General features: G+C 59.6%; 1 protein-coding gene across 9 annotated transcripts in view; it reads left to right on the top strand.

Moving 5' to 3' along the window:
* MYT1 (myelin transcription factor 1) overlaps window positions 1-14,966 on the top strand; it is a 65,477-nt gene extending 50,511 nt beyond the window's left edge. For 6 of the 9 annotated variants that reach the window (XM_082362658.1, XM_082362661.1, XM_082362663.1 and 3 more), the window contains 9 exons: window positions 564-626; window positions 739-807; window positions 5,138-5,200; window positions 5,531-5,614; window positions 8,816-9,037; window positions 9,631-9,722; window positions 10,287-10,390; window positions 12,660-12,803; window positions 13,139-14,966. In XM_082362658.1, coding sequence (XP_082218784.1) covers window positions 564-626; window positions 739-807; window positions 5,138-5,200; window positions 5,531-5,614; window positions 8,816-9,037; window positions 9,631-9,722; window positions 10,287-10,390; window positions 12,660-12,803; window positions 13,139-13,279 — 982 coding nt within the window. In that variant the 3' untranslated portion in view covers window positions 13,280-14,966. The remainder of the gene's footprint in view (window positions 1-563; window positions 627-738; window positions 808-5,137; window positions 5,201-5,530; window positions 5,615-8,815; window positions 9,038-9,630; window positions 9,723-10,286; window positions 10,391-12,659; window positions 12,804-13,138) is intronic. The other 3 variants (XM_082362657.1, XM_082362660.1, XM_082362659.1) reach the window with 3 other exon arrangements.
* Window positions 14,967-15,453: the final 487 nt, after the last annotated feature.

Raw genomic sequence — 15,453 nt, 5'->3', positions numbered from 1 at the left:
CGGGGAGGGGGCAGCTACTGGTAGACGTGAGCCACCCCACAGCTTCTGGCCAGCCCCCGCTGAGAGCCACCTCCCCTAGGGGACCGTGAGAGGCCTGGCCCGTGCCCCTCAGGTGATTCAGCCCCCACCGACGCTTAGAGCTTGTTCCTGGGGTTCCTCTTCCTGGCCCGAGCCCCGCCGGCTGCCAGCTTCCTCCTGCCCTGCAGCTGGCTCGCCCCAGGGTGGCTCTGGTCTGGGGCCCCGTCCTCGGGGAAGGCCCTGCCACGTCAGGAAGGGGCTCCCCGCACACCCATCCCCCAGCACGCACACGTGTGCATGCACAGCGCGTTTGCTTCGGAGGCACCCCAACCTTAAGCCGAGCTTCACGTGGGTTCCCTTTGCTTCCTGAGTTAAGCTGTGTGGGAGAAACTTGTAGCCGGAGGGGCGAGGGCCCGGCTCTGAGGGCTGGTGGGGAGGAGTCGCTCCTCGGCTCTCGGGCGAGCCGGAGGCAGGGGCCAGCCTGGGGGGCGGGCCTGGCGGGGGTGCCGCGCTCTCTGTTCTGACGCTCTGTTTCCTTTGTCCAGCTGCCCCACCCCCGGCTGTGACGGCAGTGGCCACATCACTGGGAACTATGCTTCCCACCGCAGGTTCGTCCCCACTCGGGTCCGGCCCGGCCTGGGGGCCGCGCGGTGGGTCTCCCTCCTCTGCTCCGCTGCTCCCCTCTTGGCTCACCCCGATGTCCCATGTCTTCTCTTTCAGCCTCTCTGGTTGCCCTCTTGCTGACAAGAGCCTCAGAAACCTCATGGCTGCCCATTCTGCTGACCTCAAGTATGTCTGCCCTCCTGGCCTCCCGTCTCTCGGGTGGCTGCCTTGCTCTGCTCGCTCCTTCCGTGAGGCTCCGGCCGAAAGCAGCCTTCTCCAGGGCTCTGGCCCAGGCCGGCCCCAGCCAGAGGCACGGGGCCACGGGGCCGAGAGGCAGGGCCACGGAGGGGCTGATCCTGCTTGGCTGGGCTGTCGCCACTGCTGCCTGCATGTCCCTGCTCTGAGCGCCGCTGTCTGCCTGCCCCCTTGGGCCCAGGGCCGCTACAGGCTCCCGTGCTCCCCTCTGAGGGCCGAGGGCCGGGAGGGCCAAGCAGGGGTAGGGCCTGCCTCTGGCTCGTGGTGGCCCGGCCCGTTCTCTCCCTCTCCTGAGGACCCCTGACGGGCTGTCTGGGCCTGCTTTCCTCCTGCCGTGGAGATTCGGGAGAGGTCCCGAATTGGCTTTGGCTTGTACGTCTCCCCGTGGCTCAGAGGGCTACAGGCTGTGCAGCTCTTGCTAAGCGAGCTGGAGGCTGGTGATGGCAGAGAAAACTCTGTGCTGCTCCCTCCTCATGCAACCCCTTCCAGCTGCTTCCGTCTTGGCGCCTCGTGCCCTCCCCCCGCGCCTCTCCCCCACGCTCACCCCTTCTTTCTGCTGCGCCCTCTCTCCACCTCTGCTCCTCCTGCCCTGACATCTGGGCAGGGCCGCCCCGTGGCACCAGCCGCGCTGCTTGGTAGCCCTGCTCAAGCCAGAAGCGAGCGCCCAGAGGTTTCCCGGCTCTCAGCGTCCTCTTGGGGCTGGACCTGGGGACTGTGCCTTTGGTTTCATGCCTTCAGCTCAGCTGAGCCCTAAGCCCCACGGCGCTGGCTCTGGGTTTCCAGGCTGAACCGAGGCTGTGGAAGGAGGGCCCCCTCTTGGCCCCTCAGGTCGCCCCCTCTTCAGGGGGTTCCTCCCTGGGCCTCTGTGCTGGGGGGCCTGAATCCAGGCCGGGTTTCCCCGGCTCATCCCGATCTGGGGCCAGAGAGGAACTGGGGCTCTGGTGCCCCTAAGGTGAGGAGCCATGGCTGCCGTAGGCTTCCAGCGACCTGAGCTGACTCGGAAACGGGGCAGGAAGCTCCAGGTCTCTCGGAGTGTCCGGCCCTGCCGGCCTCATTTCTGTGGCTCTGGGGAGCCCGTCTGGTCCCAGCAGCCAGGAGAGGCGTGTCGTTGCCTCTTTTACCGTGGGGCCTTCCGTTCCCGCAGGCCAGGCTGGGCAGGGTTCGTGACCAGAAGCGTCTTTCTGGGAACTATCGGCTTTGACACCTGCGTGTTCTGAGGCCCAGCCCGTCATGGCAGATTCACACACGTGCTCGCTCACCCCGCGTCCAGCTCCAGAAATGCAGTGAGATCCTCAGTCCTGTAGGCTCGAAACACTCTTCCCCATCCTCCTCTTCCCGCTTTCCTTCCTCTCTTCTTTTACCATCTTTCTCACGATCCTTTCTCCTATTATCTTTTCCAATTCGACTTGGTTTTCTAACTGATCAGTTTTCATGGTTTTCCAGTTTGCAGGCCTGCCTGAGTGGTGGTGGAATTCTAGAAGTGACCACACACCCTCAGTAGCCCTTTTCCTGCAGAGCAGTTAGTCAGGGCTCCTGGAAGGAACACGCAGACTTGGTCTGGGTCCAGAAATGTGGCCGACAGGGAGGGTCAGCGCCCTTCTAAGACTGAGAGCCTGTGAAGAACTGCAACCCAAACTGGTCTGGAAGTTAGCAATGGAGAGTTTTCCTTGTGTGCAGACAAATCACTCCCTAACTCCCCCCGACGCGCTTCTCTCCCCAGGGCTCCTTCCGTGGCGCCCACTCCTTGCTTCTCTCAGGCCGCAGGGTGGATGTGGCCTGGTTCCCCCATGCTCCTCTCTCCTTCCCCCGCTCGCTGGGGTTTGGCACCCTGATCAGCCTCGTGGCAGTGTCGGCTGAAGGTGACCTGTCCACGGGGGGCAAAGGCACCTGTGCCATGCCTTGCGAATGAGGCTCTTTTGGTGGCCCCCCCATCAACACCTGGTTTGCAGTGACAGTTGCAGGCGGTGTGTTTTCTGTGTTTAATCAACTCCCAAGGGCGTCTGCTCTTCCCATCCACGTGCCCAGTGTGGTCAGGAGCCAGGGGCTCGGCTGCCTTGGGCTGCACAGCCCACCCCACGTGTGGGCGTTCAGAGTGCAGCCACGCGGCCTGCAAGGGCGTGAAGGGGGAGCGCGGCACAGGCCGGGGGACAGCCCCCCGCCACGCCGCCCCGGCCACGGGACAGGGCCGGGGGTGGGGTGACGTCTGTGTGGGCCAAGCTGCATGGATCCCCCGTCTTGCCCAGACAGCGCACTCAGAACAGAAGGGGCGAGGGTTCCTGAAGCCGGCCCTGGGGTTACCCAGGGCCATAAGAGTAGCCGATGCTACGGCGCCCAGTGCAGATACCTGCTTCTCCAGCTGGGTGACGTCATCCTCTCTTGGACATGACTCTTGGGGAAAAAGCCGTTACATCAGGCCAGCAAAGAGCGCGGGGCTGCCCCGCCTTCCTGGAGCAGGAGTGCCCCAACGTGCGTGTCCTCGCCGAGTCGCCTCCCCCAGACCTGAGACCCACTCACAGGCACCGCCGGAGGCTGCAGCTCGCAGGGGTGTCACCCACAGACCAGAGCTGTGCTTATGGCCACAGAGGCCTGGGACTGCTGTGGACCCGCCGTCCTGGCCACTGCCTGCAGCGCCGAGCTTGTGTGTTCCGCAGCTGCGAAGGTGCAGGAAGGAGAAGCTCTGTCCTTCCAGAGGGCGTCACAAGGCCTGGGCCTCAGCGCAGAGAGCCATGCGAGGGACACCCTGGTACCCTCAGTGCGGCCCAGAGGGCCTTTCTGAGCAGCTGGCGCCCCGGGACCGCGGGCCACGCAGAGACGCAGTGTCTGAGCGGGAGGTCCCCGCAGCTGGGGCTCATTTGAAAGGGTGGCGCTTACCTGGACAGAGGTGGTGGGTGGTTTCCTTTGAAACACAAAAGCCTCTTTGCCCCAGATGTGGGGGTTGGAATGCGACCACACGTGACGGGCGGGAGGCGTCCCAGCCTCAGTGGGACCTGAGTTACCCCAAAGCCCGACAGGAGGGAAAGTGACCCGTTGGCCGCTGCCAGGCCAGGGAGGCGCTGATGTGTGGCACTTGGGGCAGGGGTGAAGAGGGGGCCCCAAGAAAGTCTGAGGGGCCAGGAAGGAGGCTCCTGGGCATCTCGCCCCTCGTGTCGCCACGCCAGCCTGAGGTGGGCGGTCAGTGTCGCCCGCTGACGTCTGGGAGGAGGATGCAAAGGAAGGGCCTTGGACGCTGCCGGAGCCTGGGTGCAAGGGACCCCTCTGTTGATTGACGGGCCACCCGTGTCCTGCCCGGCTGGCGCTCGGCCCTGTGTCCTTCTGGGTCCACGTTTGAGCTGAGGAATGGCCTTGGCTCCACAGTTCTCTCTCCGTGTGAGGATGAAGCCAGGAATGGCAGATAAGCACCCAGTGAGTGCCGGGCTCTCCAGATGCAAGCACCAAGGTCCTGCCGGGGCCCACAGGACGAAACCACGCCCTCACGAGGGGCACGGCGCAGGCGGCAGATCCACCCCGGAGGAGGCCTCCTGAGGACCCACCTGCAGGATCGGGTGCTCTCCCCACTGACGCCAGCAGGAACGGATTCATTTTTCTCCAGTGGACATTCAGGGAAAAAATAAGAAAACCCAAGCTGGTGTATCAGAGGGGAATTTTTACCTTCTACGTGATATATTCATCAAACCTTTTGGGTGTATACAGCTGGGCTTTTGTGTTTTGTTCCTCCCCTCCCTCCCCTCGGCTGGTGCCAGCCATCCCTCGAAAGCCTGCGTCCGTGTGGACTCGGTGCTCACCCAGTAGGACTCACGCCCCGACGTCGCCACTGCTGGGGGTGGCGCGTCTCGGGTGCTCAGTGCTGTCTGTTCGTGCTCACGACGGTGGCGGCCCTCGGTGAGAATAGGCCGTCTTCCTCCAGCAAGCTCACGGAGGAGGAACCGGTCCTAGATGTGAGCTTTGCATCCTGAGCGCTTGTTTAAAGGCCCACATGTGTTCTGGAACCTTCTAGTCCAGCCTAGTCCTCTGCAGGAGGCTGAGTCAGGAGCCCATCATCCCGCAATGGAAACGTGCTCTCCTCTCCGCCCTCCTGGGCCCCCTTGGGGAGAGTGGGTGGCCAAGCTCTGAGGCCCGGAGGTCGTGGCAGCAGGCCGGCCGGGACACACGTGGCCGTGTGTGAGACCTTAGTGGGTGGACTTGTAGGGGGCTGAGTACAAAGGCATCTTCTGTGGCCAAGTGACTTCCGCGGCTCTGGTCCCAGCTCCGCTCTCCTCCGCAGGTGCCCCACACCCGGCTGCGACGGCTCCGGCCACATAACGGGGAACTACGCATCGCACCGGAGGTGAGCCTGCCGTGCCCTGGGTGCCAGGCCAGAGCGGGTGGGGGCGGTTTCCTCCTCAGACGAAGTTCCAGGCTCCGAGTAAGACATTAACGTTGCTGCGTCCAGAGACCGTTTCGTCCCTTTCATCGGAACCGCCAGTGTTCCCAGAGCCCGATCAGGGCGCCCTCTGACCAGAGCTGGGGGCTCACGGTGCCGCTTCCTGCGTGTGGCCCTGCTGCTGGGACCTGCCGGGGCTGTTGTCACAGAGCTTAAGGGGAGGGGTGAGGCGGGGGTGTGTGAGATTTTGCTGTCCTTGGACCACGGTGGCATTGTTTCCTCTTTCAAAACCAGCTTGTCAGGCTGCCCTCGTGCCAAGAAAAGTGGAGCCAAGGCTACACCCACGAAGGATGACAAGGAAGACCCTGAGCTGATGAAGTGAGTCTAGGCCCTGCTGGCCTCTTGGCTGCTGTGCAGACTTGAGGTTTCCCTGTATTTTATAATTTTAAAAGCTCCTTCTAGATTCTGTTTGCATTAACATAGCCCATTAACAATGCCCATTTTTACAGACGTGCTCATACCGTGCATGGGGACGCCCTTGCAGGCGGGAGCCGTGTGCATTGTGTGGGGGGCACATGCGGGCGCTGGCTCCTGTCTGGGCCTCTCAGGTTTGCGGTGTTTGACGGGCCGGGAGAGGCAGAGTGCCCTGCTGCCCGCGCACCTGGGCACCTGGACATGGACCTCAGGGCCTGGCAACCCCAGGCACTCACGGGCATTGCGGTCTGCACGGCTCCCGGCCTGGTGGGAAAGGTCAGCTGCAAGAGTCAAGGGGGAGAGAGTGGCTGGAAAGACAGCAAGGCTTTGAGTCACACGTGCGCCCACACCTCTGGAGGGAGCTGACGTGCAGTGAGGGAGCCTGGGAGGGTCACCTTGAACTGGGACCTCAACAGACCTGTGGGGAGGAGAGAGGACATCCTGGGCCTTAAGTGATTGGAGTGCCTGAAACCCTCTACTGACCTTCTCACTGGGGGTGCCTGACATGTCATGAACCCTGACCCAGACCCCGACTCGCCTGGTGGGGGCTGGTATCGCTGAAAACTAATCCTTCCAGGAGGGACCCCCCCGAGCTCCCAACTTGCAGGTGGGGGCAGGGCTGTGCCACAGGTGCAAACAGGGTGACCCACCACCCAATTTGCCCAGGACTTTCAGAGCTGACACCAGGTAGAGCAGGCAGTGGGTGCCCCCAGGCGGGTGAGGACTGGAAGAGAATGGGTCTGGCTGCCTGGTGGCCCAGGAACTCGGGGGGCTTAGCTGGGGCAAGGCACGCAGTTCCACGGGAAGCAGGTCTGCCCTGACTGTGTTCCCTGTGGACCAGGAACAGCTGGACACTCACCTCTGTAGAGGGGATCAAGCTGGCCCGAGGTCCGTTGCTCCTCCTGGGAGCTCACCCCAGCTGCGCCCAAACATCTGCTTGGCCACAGAGGAGGGGCCTAATTGACCAGCATTATGCCCTTCAAAGGGGACAGCCCCACCGGCTGTTTGCTGTAATAAGGCAGTGGCTTGTTTATTTAATTTATACAGTAAAACTGTAATGAATGCTAAATCAAAAATGCAAAATACATGGTTGTTGGTATTGTGAATGCTGCCTACTAAATGAGAGGGTGGACAAAGAATATTTTTTCTTCTGAGAACCTAGGAATTTGCCTGTGATCATACAGACGCATTGCTGTTATGGGTTTAGCCAGTATCCTGCTGGTAGGGATGATCAGTGAATTGTGCTGCACTTGCAAATGATTAAAGTCAAGATCAGCGTTTTTCAAGTTAACGGGGAAGACTGGTTTTCCTCTTCCTGATGTGCTGTCAACTTTGCTTTAAAAACAAACAACAAGATTTTGCAGCCAAGTGGAGAATGTGACTTGTAGAAGCAGTTCAGCATTTACAGGATGGATGAAGTGTCTAATGGCTCCGTGGCAAGGAGAGGGGGCCGCCCACTTAGCACCTCCGTTTTATATGATCTCCTCCCTAGCCATAGACTAACCGTATTTATAACTGACGAGCATCTTAGACAAGGGCAGGTGGCCGCAGAAACCTCCATCGGTGCGCCAGGCCCTGCTGCGTGGCGTGACTTGGTTGGCAGGCACTGGTGCGGCTGCGGAGGGACCCGTAGAGGAAGAGCTCCCTCGTAGGCGTCTCGTGTCTGCAGCGTTTGAGTCGGTCGGCACGTTGCAGTAAATCCCTTTGGCCACGACTGAATGACTGACCTAGACAGTCTGTGGAGGTGGCAGGTGGGATGTCTTGGGAGACTGGGATTGACACATACGCGTTAATACGTGTAAAATTGATAACTAACGAGAACCTGCTCTATAGCACAGGGAACCCCACTTCGCTCGCCGTACAGTAGAAACTAACACAACATTGTAAAACAGCTGTACCCCAATAAAAAAAAAAAGAAGGAAAGTCTGTGGAGGTTCCAGCGTGGCGGGTCGGGAGCTGCCTATCCATTGCCTGTGGAGAGGCCTCGGCTGCCCCCGGCTGCCCTGGCACCTGACCAAAGAGATGTGCCTCTGACCGGGGGGCCCCTGGGTGTGCCACACGTCTTAACGTGAGGTCACCTGACAGCTCTGAAGATTTGGGCCTGGGGTGTGGAGGGAAAGACCAGCAGTGTTATTGTTGACATATCTGAAGCACTCACCATAAAGGTAATTCCGGGAAATGCCAGCAGTCCCTCCTGAGGAGAAGGCAAGGGTTTTGCAAAGAGAGGGGGGATAAAGCGCTTAGATTCAACTGTGTGTGGTGACTTGAAGAGCTGCCTCTCACTTGGCCTTTTGATCTTGTAACGTCAGGTACCTCACAGGTACCTCAGAGGGCCGGGCCCAGTGGTCCCCCTGGGACCCCACAGTTGGGAGTGGACACAGAAGGGAACCTCCCCAAGTCCCCTGCAGGGGCCCCTGGCCGTGACTCCGCTCTGGATCGGCGGCGGAGGTGACCTTGGGCTGGCTCGGTGGACAGCCCACATTAGAGCCCACGTGGCTGGGATGAGTAAGAAAGGAGTGAGAGCCGAGACAGGGGACGTGTGAGGACGGGCCCGGCTGAGGAGGCCGCCTGTGAGATGAGTCTGAGTGTGCGGGCCACGAGGCAGCACGCTGTCCCCCAGCCCTGCCACCTCCCAGGGGCTTCCTGCCTCTGACGTGTCTGCACCCCAGCGAGCTCTCTGTGAACTGGGTCCTCTGTGCTTGCTGGGTCTGTGGCACGTAGAAAGCGGTGACAAACGGCTAGTGCTCAGGGCAGGCTCCCAGCAAGTGGCCTCTGGGGTGATACAGAAATGATGCTGGGCACAAGGTCCAGCTGTGGACCCGGAGGCCACCAAGAGCCAGCCCCAGGCCCCAGGGGTCACTGCTGCTGAGGGGCGGGGCGAGAAGGTGGCCGCTGACCCCCCGCTGTGCAGGGGCTGCGAGGCCAAGGCTGGAGAGGGAACACGAGCCCTACGCTGGGGAGGCCCAGGTCCTTCTGTGCTTTCTGTCCTTCTCTTGCTCCAAGGCCTGGAGTCCATCCAGGAGACCCCGGCGTGTCTTAGGGTCTGGCCTGGGGGGTCTCTGGGCTCTGGCGCCTGGGGCTCACCTCTGACCTCTTTGTGCCCAGGTGCCCAGTTCCAGGCTGCGTGGGGCTTGGTCACATCAGCGGCAAATACGCCTCTCACAGAAGTGCGTCGGGCTGCCCTCTGGCCGCCCGAAGGCAGAAAGAGGGCTCCCTCAACGGCTCATCCGCCTCCTGGAAGCCCCTGAAGAACGAGGGGCCCACCTGCCCCACCCCAGGCTGCGACGGCTCCGGCCACGCCAACGGGAGCTTCCTCACCCACAGGAGGTGACTGTCCCAGCCTCCCTGCCCCTCCGTCACCCAGGAGGGCCCCAGCTGCGGGGCTGTGGGCGAGGCTCCTGGGGAGGGCCAGGCCAGGGCTCAGGTGTACATGGTAGTTTCTCGAGGAAAAAGACAGACCCAAACTGGTAGCCCGTTCATTCCACAAGCCATTACTGGAAGTCCATCAAATATCAGTCTCTGGAGATAGATGGTCTCTGGAGAACGAGAGGACAGCCAGCCCTCCCTGCAAACCAGCACATAAGTTAAATACCTAGTTTGGTGAAGGATGGTACACACTGGGGGGAGATAGCAGCAGGGAGGGGGTAGGAAGTCCTTTCTGAAAAGGTGGTGTGGCGCTTGCCCCGAGCCGTCCGAGGAACAAGACTTCAGGGCAGTGGCTTGAGCTGGGAATGGCCTGGGCTGCTGAGGATTGAGGGAGCCTGGAGGCTGGAGTCGGGAGTGAGGGGCACCGGGGATGAGCGACGACACTCCAAACAGGATCCCACCAGGCCGCCAGCTCTCACTGTGACATGTGACCTCAGACTGGCCCGTGGTGCGTGAGCTTGGACTGGCTTTTCATGTGTGACCTTTGCTTCCAGCTTGTCTGGCTGTCCCAGAGCGACCTTTGCTGGAAAGAAGGGAAAAGTCTCAGGGGATGAGCTTCTCGGCACGAAATTCAAGACGAGTGATGGTAAGGCTGCCCTCCTGCAACCCCTGCACGTGGCCTTTGCAGCCAGAGTGGGCGGGTGGCACTGGCGAGAAGTGGGTCGGGAAGCAAAGCCGCCCTGGAGCGAGTCGCGGTGGGGACCGAGCTCTTGAGCTGAGCCGCTGGTCCTCCTGACCTCGGCTCAGAGCCTCTGGCTGCCCTGCGCCCTCGCGTGGCCATTACGGCTCTAACCTGGGGGTAGGTGAGCCCTGCTGGCAGCGATGGAAGCCATAGTGTGGACCTGTGAACTCACTCAGGCTCAATGAAGAGGGAAGCTGAGGAAATCAGCACCATCTGGAAAAACTTCCATTTTTATCTCAGCAATTAACACTTGCCCAAGAGGCGTCTATTTCCCCACAAAGACCCAGGGCCAGGAGGCAAACAGCTGACACACGTCTACTAGTCCTGAAGGCCACCTTTCCCAGCCTGAGATGGGGGCCATGAGCCAGGGCTTCTGCTTGGGAAGGGGGTCCCTGGGTCCATCTAGAAATCAGGCCTCGGCTGACCCCCACTTGCGGGAGCCGCGACTGAGGTTTCTCTCCGGGGCAGTGCTGGACAACGACGAGGAGATCAAGCAGCTGAACCAGGAGATTCGCGACCTGAATGAGTCCAACTCCGAGATGGAGGCCGCCATGGTGCAGCTGCAGTCCCAGGTGGGTGGTGCTGCCTCCCTGCCCCGCCCCGCCCTCCCACCCCGAGGATGTCCGTCCCATCCCGGGCCTCCTCTTCTGGGCAGTGTGAGGGGAGCCCAGCCCCTCGTCACGGTTCTGCTCCGCGCGTGCTCCGCTCAGCAGTGTCAGGGGTCCTGAGGTGCCGGCGGCTGTCGGTCCCGTCGGTTCGTAGGAGCAGAGCCACAGTGTGGGTCCTCAGAGCCCGTCTGGAGCTGGGTTCCAGCCCAGCACTGCCACAGCCCGGCTCAGTGACCTTGTGAACCTCTTGTCTGATCCGTACCCTGATGTCCTCCCAGGTAGAGTGGAGATAATAAGAGAATCTACTGCATTCATTTGTTGTAAGGTGAATGCACTTCTACGAGGAAAGCGATTAGCACAGTGTCTGACCCAGAAAGAACTGCTGTGCTGACGGGCAGGGCTACACCTCACTTTAGGTGTCTGCACCCTCTCTCTCCGATTTCCCCAAAACGAACATTTGCAACCAGCAGAAAAAGAACAAAGACCCACAAAGAACGGTGATGGTCTATTTTGAAAAGAAGAGCATGCCCTTCCCTTGGCTGCTGAGTGGGGGCCGGAGCAGAGCTAGGGGCACAGAAGGGGAGGCCGCACACAGCCATGTCCCCAAGGACGAGGAGGTGACCTGGCCCTGCGGAACTGGAGGGCAGAGGGGATGGGTGGGAAGTGTGAGATGTTGGAGTCCACGTGACCTGTGCCGCCCCTCCTTCCCCTGGCAGACGGGCCTTTACGCTGACCTCCTGTTACCCAGAAGCTGGTGTAAAAATAGCATCAGCCCATGAGGATCAGGAGGGATTTTTGTCCTGCTGTGCAGCATCTTCTCCACGTTCATAGGCAGTGGAAGCAGAGAAGGGGTGCAGGGGCTGTCTCTGGGGACCGAGACACCCCACTGGGTGGCTGTCCCCCCATACCTCCCTGCTCCTTTCCTTCTCAAAGTCCAAGGGATCTCCCAGTGTCAACACCCTTGGGAAGCACCTCTGATTTCTCTTTATTTGCCAATGCCCACCTATTTATAGACAGATTATTCACTATCGTCCTTTTGGCAGGACTTGGAGTCCCCTTTCCCGTCCAGGGAGTTTTGCGTTGTGTGCTCCGCAGGAGGGCTCAGGCAGAGGAGGCAGGCTCCAGAGCTCTACTCAAAACTTTTATTTTTTTTTTATTTATTTTTTATTTATTTTTATTTTTTTTAAACATCTTTATTGAAGTATAATTGCCTTACAATGGTGTGTTAGCTTCTGCTTTATAACAAAGTGAATCAGTTATACATATACAATATGTTCCCATTTCTCTTAAAGCCAAAGGCTTGCCACTAGGTGGTGAGAGAGTGACGCTCTTCAGCCGCAGGGCACAGAACCACAGCCTCCTAAGAGGCGGCCCACCGTCCTGCACCTGAGCGATGGCTGGGTGTGTCACACACGCTGCGCGAGCTTGCCTCTGCCCTGAGGCTCCTTTCAGATGCAGTGAGGCCGGGGGCTGCCCTCCCAAGCGTGCCTCCTCTGGGCCCGGCCCCGGGGTGGGCTTCTCGCCCCTTCCCCACAGGGTGGTGACCCTCTGCACAGGGTTCTGCTCACCCTGAGACTCACGTGGTGCCTGTGGCACCTAGAGCAGGCGAGACTGCCCGTGGCCATCAGCCCTGTCATCACCGTCCTCTGCTGTTCCACGTGCAACCCTTAGAGCCCCCGGGAGAACTTCCAGCCTCCCTCCTGGTGCCCTGCTGGGTCCAGAGGAGGAGGAGTGTTTGTGCCAGAAATCCCAGGATGCTCTCTGGTGTGCTGGAGGGATCATCGGCTGGTTCCACTCAGCCGTGAGTTGCAGAGAGCTGCAGCGGCCTGCTTTGCCTGCCTTCACAGCTTTAATAAGGCCCTTGGCTGGTCTTTCTGGTGGGGGAAACCCAAAGGCAGGCGGCCCTCCCACAAGGTGTGTACAGTGTCCCTACCAGAGAGGAAGAACAGGAAGCTAGTAGCAGGCTGGGACTGGAGCCCAGGTGCCTCAGTCTGTGCTCCTCTCCAGCCCGTAGGACAGATGGGGCACGTAAAGCCGCGGCACCCCCGCCCTGGCTCAGTCACTGCATCCCCTCCTCCGCCCAGGGACCGGGGTGCTGCCAGCCCTCACTTGTGGCAGGGCCCCTGCCTCTTCGCCCTCTCGCAGAGGGACGGGCGGCGTGGCCCGGCGGGCCTGCCCCGCGTGCTCCCCGGGGGATGCGTCAGAAGGCAGCCCCCGCCTCTGTCTGGCGCAGATCTCGTCCATGGAGAAGAGCCTGAAGAACATCGAGCAGGAGAACAAGCTCATAGAGGAGCAGAACGAAGCCCTGTTTCTGGAGCTGTCCGGCCTGAGCCAAGCCCTCATCCAAAGTCTTGCCAACATCCGCCTTCCGCACATGGTAAGTAGCGGCCCTGCGGCCGCCACAGCTGAGCTGGCAGCCACGTCCTGGGGCTCTTGGGAGGGCGGGCACCCCTCTGCCTCTGGGGTCTTGCTGGAAGGGCCCCGACCTGGGGATTCTGCCTGGGCAGACAGCTGGCCACGGTGGCTGTAGCATCCTGAGCAGCCCGTGCTGTGGTTGTCTCAGCCCGAGTGCTGCCCGTGGTGGGTCCGTGGGCTTGTCTCTGGTGGCGTGGGCATGTGGGTCTGAGACTTCCCCCATCGATTTCCCTGGCTTCTGGAAACCCTGGGGCCCCCTGCACGGATGGGCCTCGCTAAACTGGTTCTGTTCTCTAGGAGCCAATATGCGAACAGAATTTTGATGCCTATGTAAGCACGCTCACCGACATGTACTCCAACCAGGAGTGCTACCAGGACCCCGAGAACAAGGACCTACTCGAGAGCATCAAGCAGGCCGTGAGGGGCATCCAGGTGTAGTCCTCCTCATCCGAGGGGCCATCGTGCTGAGCCGGGGCACCTGGGGTACCCCGACCTGCCTCCATCTTTTACCTCCCTTGCCCTGCCCTCCCAATGGAGATTCCCAACTCACAGTGACTTCTAGTTGGCAGCCCAGGGCGGCCTCGGGGGGTTTACCCAGAGGGGTGCCTGGAAATGCGTGTCTCCCTCGATGCGATGCGCTCGCCGGGCCAGAGGCCTTGACCTCTCCACACGAGTGCGGGGCGTGAAGTGTGACAAAGTGATTTATTTTTGCTTCTGAAAGCTCGACCTCTCCAGGGGAAACTCAAGGACAAGGTTCTCAGGGAAGTTTTGGAGCTGCAACCTCAGTACTCCTTTGTCTGTCAAGGCCGAGAGGGCAGCCCGGCCGGGCGGTGGTGCGTGTGACGAGTCGGCCTGGAGCGGCCAGTGCGCCTGCGCGGTGAGGCCGCGTGGCGAGTGTGTCTCCTGTTGTCCTTTAATTCAGTTTGTATGTTAAGGGTGGACGAGAGCAGCGTTCCAGAGGGTAGGTTAGGAGTAGGCCTCGAGGAAGCTGGCCTGGGACCCCCCTGAAAGACGGCGCCAGCTCCACGTGGAAGCACCCCCGGCCGGGCCTGCAGACCCTGCGCTCAGGGTTTGGCTCCCTCCAGGCTGCGGCCTTTAGACCCACGGGGCCTCTGGCTCTCTGTGTGCCCACATGGCCCGTGACCCGCCCATCACCCGGGTCATGGCTGAGCTTTACTGAGGTGGGGACAGCGTCAGCGAGGTCAGGGGGTAAATTCCTCACTAGAGACCACCAAGGTGTCACTTCTTTTTAGATCCATTCGAGATTCGAAAGAAGGTAAATTTTGATTTAATGTGTTAAAAACACAATGTTCCTAACATGTAAATAGAGTCCAAATCAAGTGTGACTGCGATTCCAAGTTAGTATTTAAAAGTAGAGAAATTGCACTTCCTGGAAGAAATAAGAAAGTAGTTAGTTTAATTATTCTGTAAATTATTTAATTTTGTCAGAATGTAAGTATTTATATTCACAACCTCTTATGTTAACGTTTGCTATTTATTTAACATTTTTATTTATTAATTTTATACTATTTTACCTAGACCCCACACCAGGACACACGAGAGGGAAATAAATGAAATCAAAGCGAAATTAACGATTTCACTATGAGATAGGCCACACACAAAAAATCTTGCTATAACTTCTAGTTATGATTTTAATGCAACTGAGTTATTTTTTATATATTTTGTTATTTATTCTTTTAATAACGGAATTTTAAAAAAGTATTTTGTAACAGGCATTTTGATAATTTGGGGATATTTCCCCCTCGGTCCAATGGAAAGAACGACTTTTTGGTTTTCTTCACCCCTTTTGGCTCCTTTTGTTTCAGGCGCGGACGACAGCAGACGGAATTCTGTATTTATTGTTTATTTAAGCGTAGTGCAGATGTGTGTGCTCTGGCGTGTTTCTTGTGTCGCGTCTGTGTGCCGGTTCCTGATGGCTGAGTCCTGTCGCTGCGAGGGGTGCTGGCCGCAGGCCGCCCTGAGCAGCCGCCCGCTCTAGGCTCCCGTCCCTCTGACAGCTCTGATACTGTGATTCTCCTTCCTCAGGAAACGTTGAACCCACAGCACAGCTCTTCTCAGTGTGTCTGCAGGGTGATTTCCTAATAAAAGTCCACTCTGACTGTGAGTGGGAGCTGTGTCTGGTGAGGGTGCCGTCTCTGTCCCGAGAGCTCTGGGGTCACCTTCCTGGGGAGTGGGTGGTGGGTGGGCTCTCCCGTCTCAGGCCTCTCCTTGATGCTGCACGTGGAACCCACATCTCCTTTGTGGAACCGCCCTCCCCCCCCCCCGCCCCCCAAGGTTTGAGTCACAGACCTGCATGTGTAAATCAGAGTTTTCTCTTAGGGTCAGAAGAAGTCTTCCTGCTGGGGTTGCTAGACTCGGGGTGTGAAATGGGAGCTGCCCCAGGCCACCTCTCCTGGCTGCAGGAGGGAGCCATCTCTGCAGAGGAGGGAGTTTGGACATTTAGGAGGGAGGCAGAGCGGGGAGGGGGAGAGAGAAAGGTGGAGGTGGGAGGGGGAGGCAGACAGAGCTCCTGGATTCAGCCATACCTGAAGGCGGCGATGGCTGTAGTGGCTCCTCACTGTTTTACCCTTTTGTGTCAGGTGGGGCTCTCC

The sequence above is a fragment of the Balaenoptera borealis genome (genome assembly GCF_965194805.1).
Source record: "Balaenoptera borealis genome assembly, chromosome: 16".
NCBI lineage: Eukaryota > Metazoa > Chordata > Mammalia > Artiodactyla > Balaenopteridae > Balaenoptera > Balaenoptera borealis.
The sequence above is the reverse complement of the archived record's forward strand: the minus strand, read 5'-3'. Positions and strand labels throughout refer to the sequence as shown.